The 14,784-nt window shown below is 41.6% G+C and overlaps 1 protein-coding gene across 1 annotated transcript in view; it reads right to left on the reverse strand.

Moving 5' to 3' along the window:
* The window catches only part of znrf2b (zinc and ring finger 2b), a 57,304-nt gene extending 55,716 nt beyond the window's left edge, over window positions 1-1,588 (reverse strand). Inside the window, exon 1 of the mRNA XM_083990074.1 lies at window positions 730-1,588. Within this exon, the coding sequence (XP_083846200.1) occupies window positions 730-1,144 (415 nt within the window). The 5' untranslated portion in view covers window positions 1,145-1,588. The remainder of the gene's footprint in view (window positions 1-729) is intronic.
* Window positions 1,589-14,784: the final 13,196 nt, after the last annotated feature.

A 14,784-nucleotide genomic window follows, 5' to 3' on the forward strand; every position in this document is an offset into this window, starting at 1 on the left:
ACCAAACACTCTATAGAAGTGATTGCTGTGGGAAAATAGAACTATTTAAGACTTATATTAACACAAACATTCTGCTTACTTCTGCTTTAACTGAAGATCCCAAAAACAGGTTAATGTGGTCAGAATTTTGCTTTATAACTATCAGCTGTTTTCATTATCATTTCTGCCAGTAGGTCTGAGGTGGGTTTGGGGTTGTGAGCTCAGCCAAGACCCTGAAGCTCCTGTAAAGGTCTTGTTTCGTTCCTTTAAGGACAGGTGGTGTTTTCAGATTCACATTTGGGTCACTCGCATCCAATCTGAGTAAAACCCATACCCAACATAATCAATGTAACCGTCACCATAAATGACTGAATGTCCATGGTGCAGATCTTATGTCAGGATTGGGGGGGACACAAAGGTGCATGATTTTTTTTTTTTTTTTTTTTACCCGTATCCAACTCATACCATGTCACCATAGGCCTAAATCACAACTTTGTAGAGGCTGCCATATCATTCAAAAAGTCCTGCACAGGGAATCATTTATTGTGCTTACCTGTGTTTATTTGTCCTAAACAGCCAACAGTGTGAATCACTGCTTACTGAAGTGTTAGTAGGCTAAATCATAATTTTATGATGTGATAATTTCCCCGGGATCTGCAGCATGTGAATGTCAACATTTAGGTGACACTGACCCCCCATGTGGCGGTGTCACTCCAGCTGAGTGGACCGGGTCCACACCGCGGCTCTTACCTCCGAACAGATGAGGAGAGAGGTGAGCCGGTAGTGATCCAATCAGCAGCCCTCTGCTCCGCTCCCTGTCCCTGTCCCGGTCCCTGTCCTCCGCCTCGTCGGGGCTGCTGCCCCCAGACTCCGGGGAGCTGTAGGCTCCGCTGCTGTGAGGAATGTTAATGCCGGACTGGGGTCTGGTCCCACCAGAGCCCCCGGAGCCCCCCACGGACCTGGCCCTGGCTCCGAGGTGCTGGCTGGTGCTGGACGAGGCTCCGGACGCGCTGTAGGCGTGAAACCGTCCGCCCGCGGCGGTAGTCCTGCTGCCGCTGCTGCCGTTGCTGCTGGAGGTGCTGGACGGCAGGTCCGAGCCCGAGTAGGCTCTGGTGCGGCCGTTGGCAGCTGGATTAGCAGTCGGGCTGCTCTGCTTTGACCCCATGTTAACCTCCACGGCTGTGCAATATTAAAGAGGGCGCTCCGTGGGCCACTGCGGGACAGTGCGCCAGATTGACGCCGGAGGCAGACGGCTTCACAGGACACACGTCCGCGAGGAAAACAAGAGCACAACAACTACCTTAACTCCGCGCCGCCGCGCTGACAGTCACAGCAAAGTTGACATGTGTGACCCCGGCTACAAACGCGTGTATAACTTTCTATGCCGTCACCATGGTATTCCGTCAGTAAGAGTGGTGGTGCTGCAGGTAACGCTGAGCTCCGGTCTGTGCTCCGGTCTGTGCTCCGGTCTGTGGTCCTCCTCACCGGCCGCTCCGGCTCCGCCATGGCCCGTCAGCCTGAAGCGGACAGCCGGGCTGCTGGCGCCTCCCCGCCGGCCCAGACATGGCTCACAACGAGGAAGTGGTGGACTACAGAGTCCTGCATACAACCGTGGAATCAGCGGCCACAAGGAGACTGGCTGCGCAGGCTAGCTATCAAGCTAGCTGAGCTCACTAGCGTTTCCGCTCTCAAGTTTCAAAATAAAGCCATTGCGGCTCGCTTAACATTTGACTCATATTCCAGGGAGGGATATATCTAAGAGTTCAGATTTAGTACCGAAGTGCTTCAAGTTAGAAATGTGCATCTCAGCAATCTAACTACACCCATTACTAATAAAATAAAATCAAACTTTATTTATAAAGCATTAGCCTACATGCAGAAGGCAAACTCAATTACAACAATTAAAACAAATAGGTTTAGCTTGTGGTATTGTGCAAACAAAGAAGTAGCCTACTAAAAAACAAAAGCAAACAATTTTAGTGAATTATAATCATAACTGCAACAATCAACAGTAATTCAGTGCACAGATTCATGTGCTGAGGACAAGACAAGATATTTCTATGGTCACTGTCTAAAACTAATGCACCAGACTGGTATCATGCTAACTACCACTGAACCCAAACAATATTCAGTATTAGGCTACATTTTCAAGGTGTATGGATCTGTGGAGACGTAGGCTACTGCTGATGTAGGCTAAATGCTAGAACTTGTTGATGAACTTGCCAGTGCTCCCTCGTGGAGAAACTGCCCAACAGCCACACTGATTCTCACAAAGCTCAGATGAAGACAACATAGGTTTTCTTGTTGTGTTGGTAGGTCCTTGTAGATGCCCCATACCTTTTATTATAACATTATTCAATATGAATGGTTGCATGCAATCATATCAGAACATATGTGACATCAGCTTGGACACGAGCAGTCTAACTCCACATGAGTGAAATTTCACACCATATACATTTGTCAAGTGTCTACATTTCTTTCAATAAGTTGTTATGAATTATCTGATGCACTGAAATAATTTCATGTCATTTCATGACACATCTACACAAACACATTAAATAGAGGGAGAAAATCCTGTAGGCTATAGCCACTGGCCAACAAATCAAGGTGAAGCTGTCATTAGGCTATTTTAAGCCTTGTTTACCATGTAACTGTAATTCATTTCAACCACTTCACCACTGGATAGAATCTGGGTTATCTGAAGAACAGTTTGCCATTTGTGTCATGTCATGTCATGTATGTAATCCATACAGGCCAATCTGTAATATGAGTTTAAGCTCTTATTTTGAAATCCAACTGAATGACTTCTGGTTTTACGGTGTGTATAAGGAAGTTTGATGAGTTCAATCTGAACTACCATGTCAGGTGATGTCAGCAGCAGCTCATCAACAACAACAACAACAACCAATGAGTCTGAGGCTGCATGTATTTCTTCCTGGTGAACCCCTCACTCAACTGTTTCTTAATAGCTAACAACAAGCAGTCTTCAGGCTGTGTCTTATCAGGTTGTTGAATAATTACTCAGTCATTTTCATTACCATAAATACAGGTCTTCTACCACTGACTAAATCACAGAGGCCTGTGTTTATTAAGAAAAAACAAACAATTAATGTAACTCACACATATTTATATTATTGTTAGTTACATGTCATCATTTAATTTTAGCATATCATATTTTCGTTTAAATATTTAATCATATCATTTTATATGTGACATCATTATGGTTTGGTTTGGTTGTCACCATACAGTCATATTTATATCACATCATTAATGTCCACTGTACTTCCCTTTATACCCTCTTGCAAAGGAGAGATCATATACACAACACAGATACAGACAGCTAGCTACATCACACATAAACCTTGAAAAACAAACACACAATATAACTGTACACGCACACAAAGACACAGATCCTTTTCATTTGTATGTCTCTTGTTGTTTAAATGTCTGTCCATTATACCCGTCTTATCACACTATGTTTGTTATGCAAAGTCACTAGAACAATAAAAAAGACTATAGTTACATTTTACTATCATGTATTAAGCTGCTTCAAAAGAATTTATCATGACTTTCTAACTATGCTTTTTAAAGCAAGTGTGTAACAAAGGTATGGTTCTATAAAGTTAAGACGGTCCTGCTTTACCCTTCTGTCAAAGCTCCAACACAAACACTTTTTCTCGGTGAAGGGAGTGGAAATCTGACCGGGAGTGAAATTTTGGCAAAGACACATAACAATGTAAATGGTTCCCAGATGCACAGCGGCACTTAATTCAAGAAAGGACCTGACTCAGTCAGCAGCAGCAGGTTGTTTACAGGTTTGCAGGGAGCAGGCCCCCACCCACACCCCACTGAGGCAATACACTTCCCCCCAAACAGTCAATTCTGCCTGGATACAGTATTTGTGATGGTTCTTACTGGCCTGTGACATCATAGACAGTGCGTGAAGGACACACACTGTCATTGGCTCTTTGGTTTGTGAATAACACAGCCATGTTTTTGTGTTTCAGCAGGAAACTTCAGTGACAGCTCCCCGAGGGTTTGTAAAGGCAGAGTGACATTCTGTCAACAGTATAGTGTTCACATTATGTGGATGGCAGAGCTTCCAGCGCTAGTGTGTAAGGTGAGTGGTTCTCTCACCCTCACCCATGTTAATCCCTCTAATCTCCTCTGTCTGGAAATAGCACGGGTTATCTGCTGATCGATGGCCATCACCACCTACATAATGAAGTGGAGGACAGGCAGCTCAGCAACCACACTTCAAAACCACAATTACATTGAGCCTTAATGGCTTGTGTTTGTTTGGATGAGGTGTCAGCAGTGTGGCAGCATTATTCAGGTGTTGGATGGCAGGAATTCTATTGTGCATTTCAAGGATGTACTCAAGCTTCTGAAACAGAATTCACTCAGTCAAGGGAGCTCTCCACTGAAAGAGTTGATGGTTTGATTCCTGTCTCCTCCTTTCCCCCTGTAAATGGGAGTTTTTCCTCGGTGGATGTGAGGGTCTAAGGACAGAGGATGTTGTTATGATGCTGTGTATTTGAGACAAACTGTAAAAATGGGCTATACAGATAAAATCCCCTTGCCTTGCCTTGCCTCCAGTCTGTGTATTTAACTGTACCCATAATGTCCTGGCTGTAACACTGGTGTGTGAGCAGTGTGAGAGGGTGAATGTGACTTGTAGAGCAGTGACTCCCAACCGGGGGCCCCGACCCCCACAAGGGGGCAACAAAGATCCATTGGGGGTCGTGAAGCATCTGATTTTACAGTATAGGGTGAAGTCAGGTAATATGGGACACTTTTTGGTAGAATGACCAAACCACCATCAAAAAAGGTGGTTACTCACTCCATTGATGTTTGCATCATTTATCACAGATATCTTCAATATTTCTGTGGTGAAATTATGTTGTAAAGTCTGATTGTTTAGAAACTACAGACCTATAAACTCACTGAGACCCCCTCTCCCCCTTCTGCAAGTTTCAGGTAATATGGGACAGCTGTTATGGTAATATGGGACATTCACTTTCAGTCAAATTTTCTTTTCTTTATTTGAACAAGTATGTGCTGATTTTAGTTTTTAAACATAGAAGATAATAATCATTGATAATACAGTGCAAACAATCAATGATCAATCCTCTCAAAAATGGATTTTGGCACATTCCTGCAATGAACCTCAGCCTAGGTTTCTGACCTGCTGCAAATACCCTATGCATTGTTAGCCTTGGCTAGCCTATATTAGCGTAGAGATTATTGTAACTGTGTGAGGCAAAAATGTGTAGCAAGGTTAAAAAAAAGTATACAAAAATACCAACAACAGCACTAACAACAGGATTTTTCACCATAACTGCTTAAATCATGATTTTATTGCAACTACTAACAATTTATAAAGTGTCCTAATATAGCTGAATTTTTTGTCCCATATTACCAAACACGGTTTGTGCTAAAAATGCTAGTTGACAAAAAAACAATGTGCATTTGACAATTTTAATCAAAATTATAAGACTTCATTAAACACTTCATAAAAATACAATCTGGCAGATTCTTAAATAGTTTGTTTTTTGTCTAGAACCTTTATAATGCAAAAATGAAATTCCGCATGCCACTGCCCTTTTCGCTTGAACTGATCAAAGAGCGGCGAGCTGCTCAGAGCTACGCTACAGAGGCTCATGGGATTCCCTCATCAAACTCATCAAATACACAGTCCTACAACTCCACAACGCTCTGGTGGACAAGTTGTGACCTGCACATTCACCACGCTATGAGATAATAACAGAACGTTACCAGACAGAGTTGTTTCAGAGGGAAATGCAGAGACTGCTTGCTGGAAAAACTGCCCCTGGAGGCAACATGCATCAGCAGATTTGCATGAATTTACCTCTAAAACAACTCTAACAACTGGTAGGGAACTATCCCTTTAACCTGAAACTGGTCAAATAGACAAAGACTTTTTATTACAGGACAGACCACAACATGTGATGGTCAGTGGTAAAAGATCCACTAGCATTGTTTTAAACACAGAGGTCTACATCTACACAAACAAAGTATGAACCTCTTCAAATATGTGGATGACATGGCCTGACAGCCTATAGCTGCATATGGCCAGCAGGTGGACTCACTCGCCACTCTCATCGAGTAGAGCTGCTTAGAGTTCAACATCTCTGACACTAAGGAGCTGTGCTGCCGCAGGAGAATGTCATCTGGTGACGCTGCTCACACACTGCCACACCCACTGGAAATGAAAGGGCAGGAGGTGGAGCAAGTGGAGGCCTTCGGGTACCTGGGCATTGTCCCTTTACTGCCCATACACTTAGAAGAAGGCACAACAACAGCTCTTTCTGCTGAGCTTCAATGTAAGCAAAAACATTCTGACACTTGTTCACCAATCAGAGTCAGAGTCAGAGTCAGTTTATTTGCCATTTGTGGAAGGAGACCACATTGGAAAAGGGTTTGCGAGAGCTCAAAAAGAAACACTTAAGACAACAGGACAATAGACAACCAATAAGCAGATAAATAAATCACTCATTGACTCAGGCCTCACCTACAATATCTTATCTTGGTGCACCTTTCTCTCTGTTAAAGACAAATCTAAACTGTCACGGCTCATCAGGCATGAAGGCAAAATAACAGACACCACACAGTCTTCACTTTCAGATCTCCACACTCACTCAGTCAGATCAAACACCACCACTATCACACATGACCCTTCACATCCATGCCACCATTCATTCTAACTCCTCTCCTCAGGCCCTCCACACTGACTGAAAACATCATTCATTTCAACTGCCATCAACATCATTGACAAAAAAGAATTGACTCTCAATGTTTTTAATATATGTGCATACCAATACTTGGAGGATATTACATTGATTCCATGTGTTGTTTTTAACTGTGTCTTTGATGTTTTTAACCATGTGTTCTTAACTTCTTAGAGCCACGTCAAAGATACATTTCCAGTGCTCTTGCAATGGATAATACGTTTTTCCGATACAGGCTCAGAGCCCTCACCCAGGGCACCAAAGTTCACAGTGGGGAAAATATGGGTCCCTAAAGAACACCACTGGTGTAGAACACTGTGATTGGTCAATGAGATTAGAAAAGTTCTATGTAAACGTAGAACTCATTTGTGTTATTCACTTATCTGCAGAAGGTTATTTTGCACATTCATCGTCTTGATAACATCTATTTACATGTTTCTGCCAAAAGCTATTCAGCTTTCTGCAGCTTCTATAAAATCCTGCAGTGTGATAATATTACACTTTGCCCCCAGAGTCAATTGTAATGTTGTAATGTAGTAATTGTAATCACGGCCTTGTCCAGTTTGGCACCGTCTTATGTCTCATACTGCTATCCTGTCATGACTGAACATTCAGCTTTCCATAGGTGCAGAGCCTCAGACCTTGAAAGTAGATCAGGCACCAAATTGTTACCCACAAAGCAGCTTTTGATTCTTCGATGCTTTTAGCTTTTTGATACTGTAATGCCACTACTTTCATTGACATGCATGCTATTAGCATGTCCCCCCATTGCCTGCACTTGATATCATGCCATGAAAAAAGGCATCAGCAGTTTTTTCACCACCCAAAGCATCAGTTACAGGTATAAACAATCCAGCCTGCAGCCACATTGACTTCAAACTCCTGCAGCTACCTGACATCACCATTTTTTCCACTGTGGAAAGTAATGCCGACCGGGGCTAATTAACCATGTTAAGTTAACTCCAACTTCTGTGTTAGCCACTCAGGAGGTTTCTAGCAGGAGTTAACATAAAACCGAAAGAGTTGAAATTAAAGGATCACCTGGTGTTTATATTTGTTTCAGGTGTTGAAGGGGTCTGACTCTTAAATGCACATTTTTGAGAAATAATATGCAGCATTCACCTTTATTTATCCCTATCCCAATTTTGCTCTCGCAAGAAAAATACGCGATCTTGTTTTACAGATTTTCATTGAAAGAAAAAAAAACCTGGAATTTTCAGCTACTACTGAAACCATGGAAATGTAAACATAAAATTCCACCAGAAGAGCAAAACCGGCTTACGTTTTTGACGTTCAGAAAAAGGTGGATATATAAATAAATAAAATGTAATGCAAGCTGATCGGTTCATTGTAAAACATGTATTTATTGATGTTAATGTGGTGAGTTGTGTACAGAGCCCCAGGCAGCGCCGCTCCTCTGTCCAATAGGCTACGCACATGAAGATTCACCTTTCATTCAAACAAACTGCCATGTTAGATTTCATCAATAAGACCAGCATTTATCTCCTAAAAAGAAGTGAACCAGCCGGTAGTAAACCTCTAAAAGCCTGTGGGTCAGTTATTTAACGATGGTTTTGTCGGCCGGGGTGACGACGAAGGCTGGCCGGCCGAGCAGCTCAGCAGACCGGCTGCTGCCTCTGTGATGTCGCGGTCGTTGCTCCACAGGTGGAGTTTAACTCTCTCTGAAAAACATAGGAGCGAACTTCGATACAGCCGTTATTTGGATCTAAACGGTTACTTTCTCACATCCAAAAATATAAAAACTTAATAAAGTGACGTAATAACAGCGCTACAGCAGGAAATAGAACAGCTTTTTGCCTGTTTCACAGCTACCACTACCGCTGCCGGCTGCCGCTGCCGCATACGGCGTCCCTCCTCGGCTTCTTACTGACGTCAACGAGAAGACCAATCAGAAATCGTTTTTTTCCTCTCCTGGTGAATTCAAGGGGGAGGAGGCGAGGGTGAAGTTCTTTGCCCGGAAAACATGTCAGCTATTGTCAGTGACAGAGAAGATTGAGTTATACATGCAATAACCTGAAAAAGGTTGAAGTGGAACAGGAACCAAAGCACCATCACACTCCCCCTCCCTCTTGGAACCTTGTAAAAGCAAACCTGGTGCAGTGTTCATAAATTCCTGAATTAAATCAAACTGTGACTAACTCCACACAGGTGTAGCTTGTTCAGCTTTTTGACGGAGTAACTTCTGTATTCTCTGCTGCTTTCTCCTTTGTCTACAAAAAAACTATAAATACAATTTCAGAGGATTTTCCAAGTGAGAGAAAAACAAATTGAGAAACTTCGAGATCCATAAACAGCTCTGTCCTCGGACAGATTTCATCTGATGACTGAGTCTCAGACGTGACACAGACAACATGCTTCATGCTGTGCAATCAGATAATATACTGACAATAGGAAATTCAGCAGAGAGAAGCTCAATGATCCTCATCAATGGTGGATGGATGCCCCCCCTTCTGTTTCTCACCTCTTGCACCACTGGGTGGCAGTGTTGCTTTAACAAAGTCAGCCTTTCAGGTCAAAGGGCTATTACGTACAGTATTGTCAACAATACCCAGCAGGCACAGCATCGACCACACGTAACAGGCCAAGTGGTGCTAAGTGTTTCTCAGTGATGAGGTTTTATTCACCACAGCTGCAGGTCAGTACAGAGGTGTTACTCAGTGATGTCCTGCCCAATATACACAACACATTAGCCTTAGTGCACCAGTACTGCATGTTTTATTTTCTTTACCACGCAAGACTTAACAAAACACCAGACATGTTCAACCCAAACAGGCTGCACAGCACACTACAGTGATAATCTGTCACTTTTCCACTGGACTCATGTTCTATATGTTATTGAGCTCTGTTGAGTTGTGCTCTTTCTTTCTCCCAAATGTTTCTGTCAATTTTTCAGGCAAAACACAAAGTCAGCACACCAGAAGCAGCTCCAAGGTTATTCTTTATTATCACCGTAGTGAGTGACATTTCGGGTACAACCCTTCTTCTTTAGACATGCAGGTGAACAAACACACCTTTAATTACATATGATATACCCGAATGGGAGGACACCTGACAAATCACGTGATACCATTTCATGAAATCCGTGTTCTTCAACAGTGTTCAAAAATATATAAAGCAAAAAGATATATAAACAGTATAATGAATATTTACACATTTACACATCTATTGTGCAGTTTGTATATAGTCTGTCAATTTTTCAACCAGAGAAATCTGTGATTTGAACCGAGGGAATGTGTCGTTGGGCCGCCACTGTCTAGTTTTAAGCTACATACACTTTTATACCTGGATTATTTCCAACGATATTCCACCAGAACCAGATGAAGGATTTTAGTCATCACACATCAGAGAAACAAGCTGAGTAAACGACAGCTCAGATACCCTGAGGGTAGTGAGTGCTGCTGCAGGGTGGGGGTGGGCCCAATTACATGAGTGACCACTGAGTGACCTCAGTCATACACCGGCTCTGCCTCTGTGTGCTCTTACTACAACTCTACATTCCAAACTAAAATTTGAAAAGGAGAAAATGCACTTAATTAATTGCCTGACATTTTTTCCAGCTAATTTAGTGGGAGTTGTCAATCAGGTGGATTAGGCTTGTTTTTCTGTTAGCCCTGTGCTGACAGTGGAAAATGATTAAAAGGGGAGATTATGTGACAGCAAATTTGTGTTGATATCATTAAACTTTCATCATGGACTGGGTTTAAAGCTCTAAATTGCTTATTAACTCCGCTTTTTGTGGCTGCTTGCCTATCAACACTTCAAATGAAGCAGATATCAGAGCAGCCCCCCCCCCCTCACACACACACACACACACACCCCAACCACCACATTCTCTGCTCTAATGCTGCTGTGGAAATATCCTATGTCTGGGAGAAAAACACAGACACACATGCTCTCATTCTCTCCCCATGCAGGCCTGGTCCTTGGTCATCTGTCCAGTAATGCTCTACAGATGTGATTATTCATTGTTCTGAGGGAGAGTTATTCTCCAGACTGTACAACTACACTGTCATGAAATCCACACTCCTTATTTTGTGTAGTACATCTACGTCAAAGTAAAGCTTCACTCTGAGTCGTGTTTCCTGAACACGTGTTGAGCCGTCAAACTCAACCTGATGGACCCAGCTCTGGTGGCTCTGTTTCATAGCTGGATAGTTTTATAGGCAGTTAGAGGAAGCCATTAAAGGTAACCCATTAAAAAAACTACAATCCCCTCCTCTTGTTTGTCCGTCTCCAGTAAACAAGTGTCAGGTTTCATCTCTGTTTATCCTGAGTCATACAAACCTACAGTAAACCTAAACTAAAAAGTGTTTTGTGAGGTCACTGTGACCTTGACCTTTGACCTTTGGCCACCAAAGTCTTTCAAGTGACTGAGTTCTTGAGATATTGTACGTCTACATCTTTCTGGTAATTGACAATATGTTGTGGTCCTGTTGTAGTCTTGTTATTGTATGTATCTTATTAAAGTGTGAACTGTGGGTCTCTCTAGTAAATGACACACTCGGAGGCGAGGCTGTTACTCGTGCATCACTTTAGTAGCCGCTCAATTCAACAACAACATACAGAGCCATCGATCCCCGAGCACCTGGAGTCACAGTCATAAACAGTCGAGCTCAGAGTGATTGATCAGATACACCACAGGTCCCACCCACTCTGTAGATCAATACACAGACAAGTGAGTCTGATCTAGTTCTCCACTGTTACGTAAATGTGTTGAATGTTTTATTAACATTGCTTTTGTTTTATTGGAATCATAACCATATTATCTGTATCACTGTGACACTCTGTTGTGTCTTATTTTACCTTCACACTGAATCTGTATTCATTCATCTCTCCTCTGTTGCACAAGAACCTGTGTGAAGGTCAAAGACTCCATGTCTTTGTCACATGTCAGAAAAGGAAAGAAACTCAACAACAGTGCTAAATAGATTTCTGGAATCCCAAGGTTATGTGTTCAAATGTTTATGATGAAAAACAAAGCCTGAAGAAAGAACACATTCTCACACTGCACTCTAGAACAATGGATGATGAAAGATTTAAAAGAATTACATTTTAATCCGTTATCAGAATAAACTAAGTGATTAAGTAAATCATTTATTTGCATCTATAGTTTTATAGTATAGCAAACAGTAATTCAAAGACTTCAGTCACAAAAACATACAACATGCATTCACCAGAACAAATGTGAAGTGGGCTGAGCTGTGACACTGACACATGTTAAATAAATGCAATCCCAGTTTGTCTTATTCACAGTTAGCCCTGGCTGGTCCATGTGAGAACAGTGTGTGTGTGTGTGTGTGTGTGTGTGTGTGTGGAGCCTGCAGGCCACATCATACTACACCATGGGAACATGTCTAAGCCCTTTTTTTGGTCTATCAACACATCATGTCATAATTTACTGAGGACAAGAGCTTCAGACAACAGCCGACCCCATTCCTCCAGCACAGGTTCACACACACACACACACACACACACACACACACACACACACACACACACACACACACACACACACACACACACACACACACACACACACACACACACACACACACACACACACACACACACATATATATAGAGAGAGAGACTCAGAGTGAGCTGCTCCACTATCACCATGTTGGCTCCACGTAACTCCCAGATAATCTAAAAATGGGCAAAGAGGATGAGTGTGTGTAAAGTTAGGACTTTGTGCAGCAAACATTTTTCACACACCTGTTAGCCAATGTGTAGAACTTTGAGCCTTACACTTTTTAGCCAACTGCTAACACACTAAAATGACATGCATAGCACAGAGCACAACCTCTTCTCAAGTCTCCAAAACTTTAAACACTTTTTCTACTTTACACACATTTTGTAATTCAAAATTTACAAGTAAACACTAAATACCACAGGTGAGCACTTTTTTTTTTTTTTTTTTTTTACAACAACAATGGAAGACGTTGCAGAGAGAGGAAGAGGAAGAGGGACGGTGAGAACGAGAGGAGGAGGAAGAATGAGAGTTTTTCTATATTTTTTCTGCAATTTTCTTTTTCAGTTTCAACAGCATGTGTGTGTATCTGCAAATATTTTTGTGCATGTGAACAACTTGAATAATTATCTACAATTTGAACTATTTTAGTTTTATGGCAAATCATACTAAAGATGAGAGTGCTTTTCATTATGCTCAACAGTGTATAGTTGGTTAGACAAAAATCTTATAATATGAACGAAGTGTGTGCTGTTTGGTGCAAACGTTTTGGTTGCTGTGCTTCAGGAGGATATATATATATATATATATATATATATATATATATATATATATATATATATATATATATATATATATATATATATATATATTAGGGCCGGGACTCGATTAAAAAAATTAATCGAATTAATTAGAGGCTTTGTAATTAATTAATCGCAATTAATTGCATTTTAATCGCATATAAATATTTGACCTGAGAACAGTGAGAAGCTTTTTTTTTTCACATGGATTTTAGTATACCATTGAATGACTGAATACATAAGCTTAAGCATTCAAGGTGGTACTTAACCAAGACCAACAGACTAGGGATGCAAATTATCGATTAATTAAAGCAGAAGTGAGTGATATATTTGTGTTAATATAAGTCTTAAATAGTTATATCTTCCGACAGCAATCACTTACATAGAGTGTTTGGACTCTGCTCTGCTCTGAGCCGAAGAGAAAACATTTATCGTATCCTACAGTTTTTATCCAATGAGGAGAGAGAACGGCATGCAGGGCTGTGTGTGCAGCCAAGGAACGCCGTGAATGTGGTGACGTAGCGACGAGGACTGTTATGGTGCGTTCAAGGAAACTCGTATTTTTCCGACCGTGAAGTGGTACCAGTTCGATCTGGTACGAGTTCACCGGTCGGAAGTTACGAGTGGCCGTTATAGTGACTTTCACCGGTAAAACAGGTCGGAAAAACACGAGTGGGTTGCCTGAAACGCTACAAAGTCGTAAGTTGTGACTTGAAGCTGTAATTTACGATTTCAAAAGCCTGCCTGGAACGCAGCATTAGCGAAAACGACCGGATCACTCACTTCTGCTTTAATTAATCAATATTTGATACATACAGATTAAATGCTCTTTCCTTCCACTATGATGATTACTGTAGTATTTAACTAGGCTACTTAAATCACAGTAGCATAAACTGATTTGTTGAACTCAGCCTGATGTAAACATTAATAAAACTCAGTAACCAATCACACAGGCAGCTCCATGTTGTCCCTGTGTGATGTTCAGGGACAGGTCAGGACAGTCTGAAGACAGAGCTCTGAGGGTGAAGTCCTATCATAATGAGATGAGATGCACCTGTGACAGTGACAGGTCATAGATATAGCGCTGAGCAATTAGCGCTATATAGCGCAATAGCGTGTATCTATGTGCAGGCAGAGATCAGAGATGGTGTTTTAAATAACCATGCTAGCGTTTCACCAGCTCTCATCTCTGCCAGTCAGCCTCTCAAACTGCCGCCTCTCTAGCGTGCGGGCGCACCGCACGTAGACACACGTGAGAAAAAAAAAAAAAAAAAGATTTTTTTTTAATAAGTGCGATTAAAATGCGTTAATTTTTTAACGCGTTAATTTTTGTGTAATTAATTAATCGTAATTAACGCGTTAAAGTCCCGGCCCTAATATATATACATATGCAGGATATATGAGGGATTTTGCAGTTTGGGTGTGTGGTTTTGTGAATTAAGTATTTTGATAAAACCAGCCTAGTTTGCAAAATTGTGAGTTAAAAGTGATTCAAAATGGTGCATGTGTGTATCATTTAGCTGAGAATGACATTTTTTAGAAAGGATTGTTAGATTTTGATTGCAGAGTTTCATTTTGACACAGCTGTGAGGTGTTTTACAACAAGTATTTGTCTTATCTTGCTTGTGTGTAGAGTTTTGACACAATAAACCAAACCAGTCGTCATGAAGTTCGCTGTAGAGACCAAAACTGTGTTTGTTCCAGGCTGTAATCATGTTTGTGTCTTTGTGTTAAAGGTGAACACATAAGCAAAACCCTCAGA

This window comes from Trachurus trachurus (genome assembly GCF_905171665.1).
Source record: "Trachurus trachurus genome assembly, chromosome: 16".
In the NCBI taxonomy this organism is placed as follows: Eukaryota; Metazoa; Chordata; class Actinopteri; order Carangiformes; family Carangidae; genus Trachurus; species Trachurus trachurus.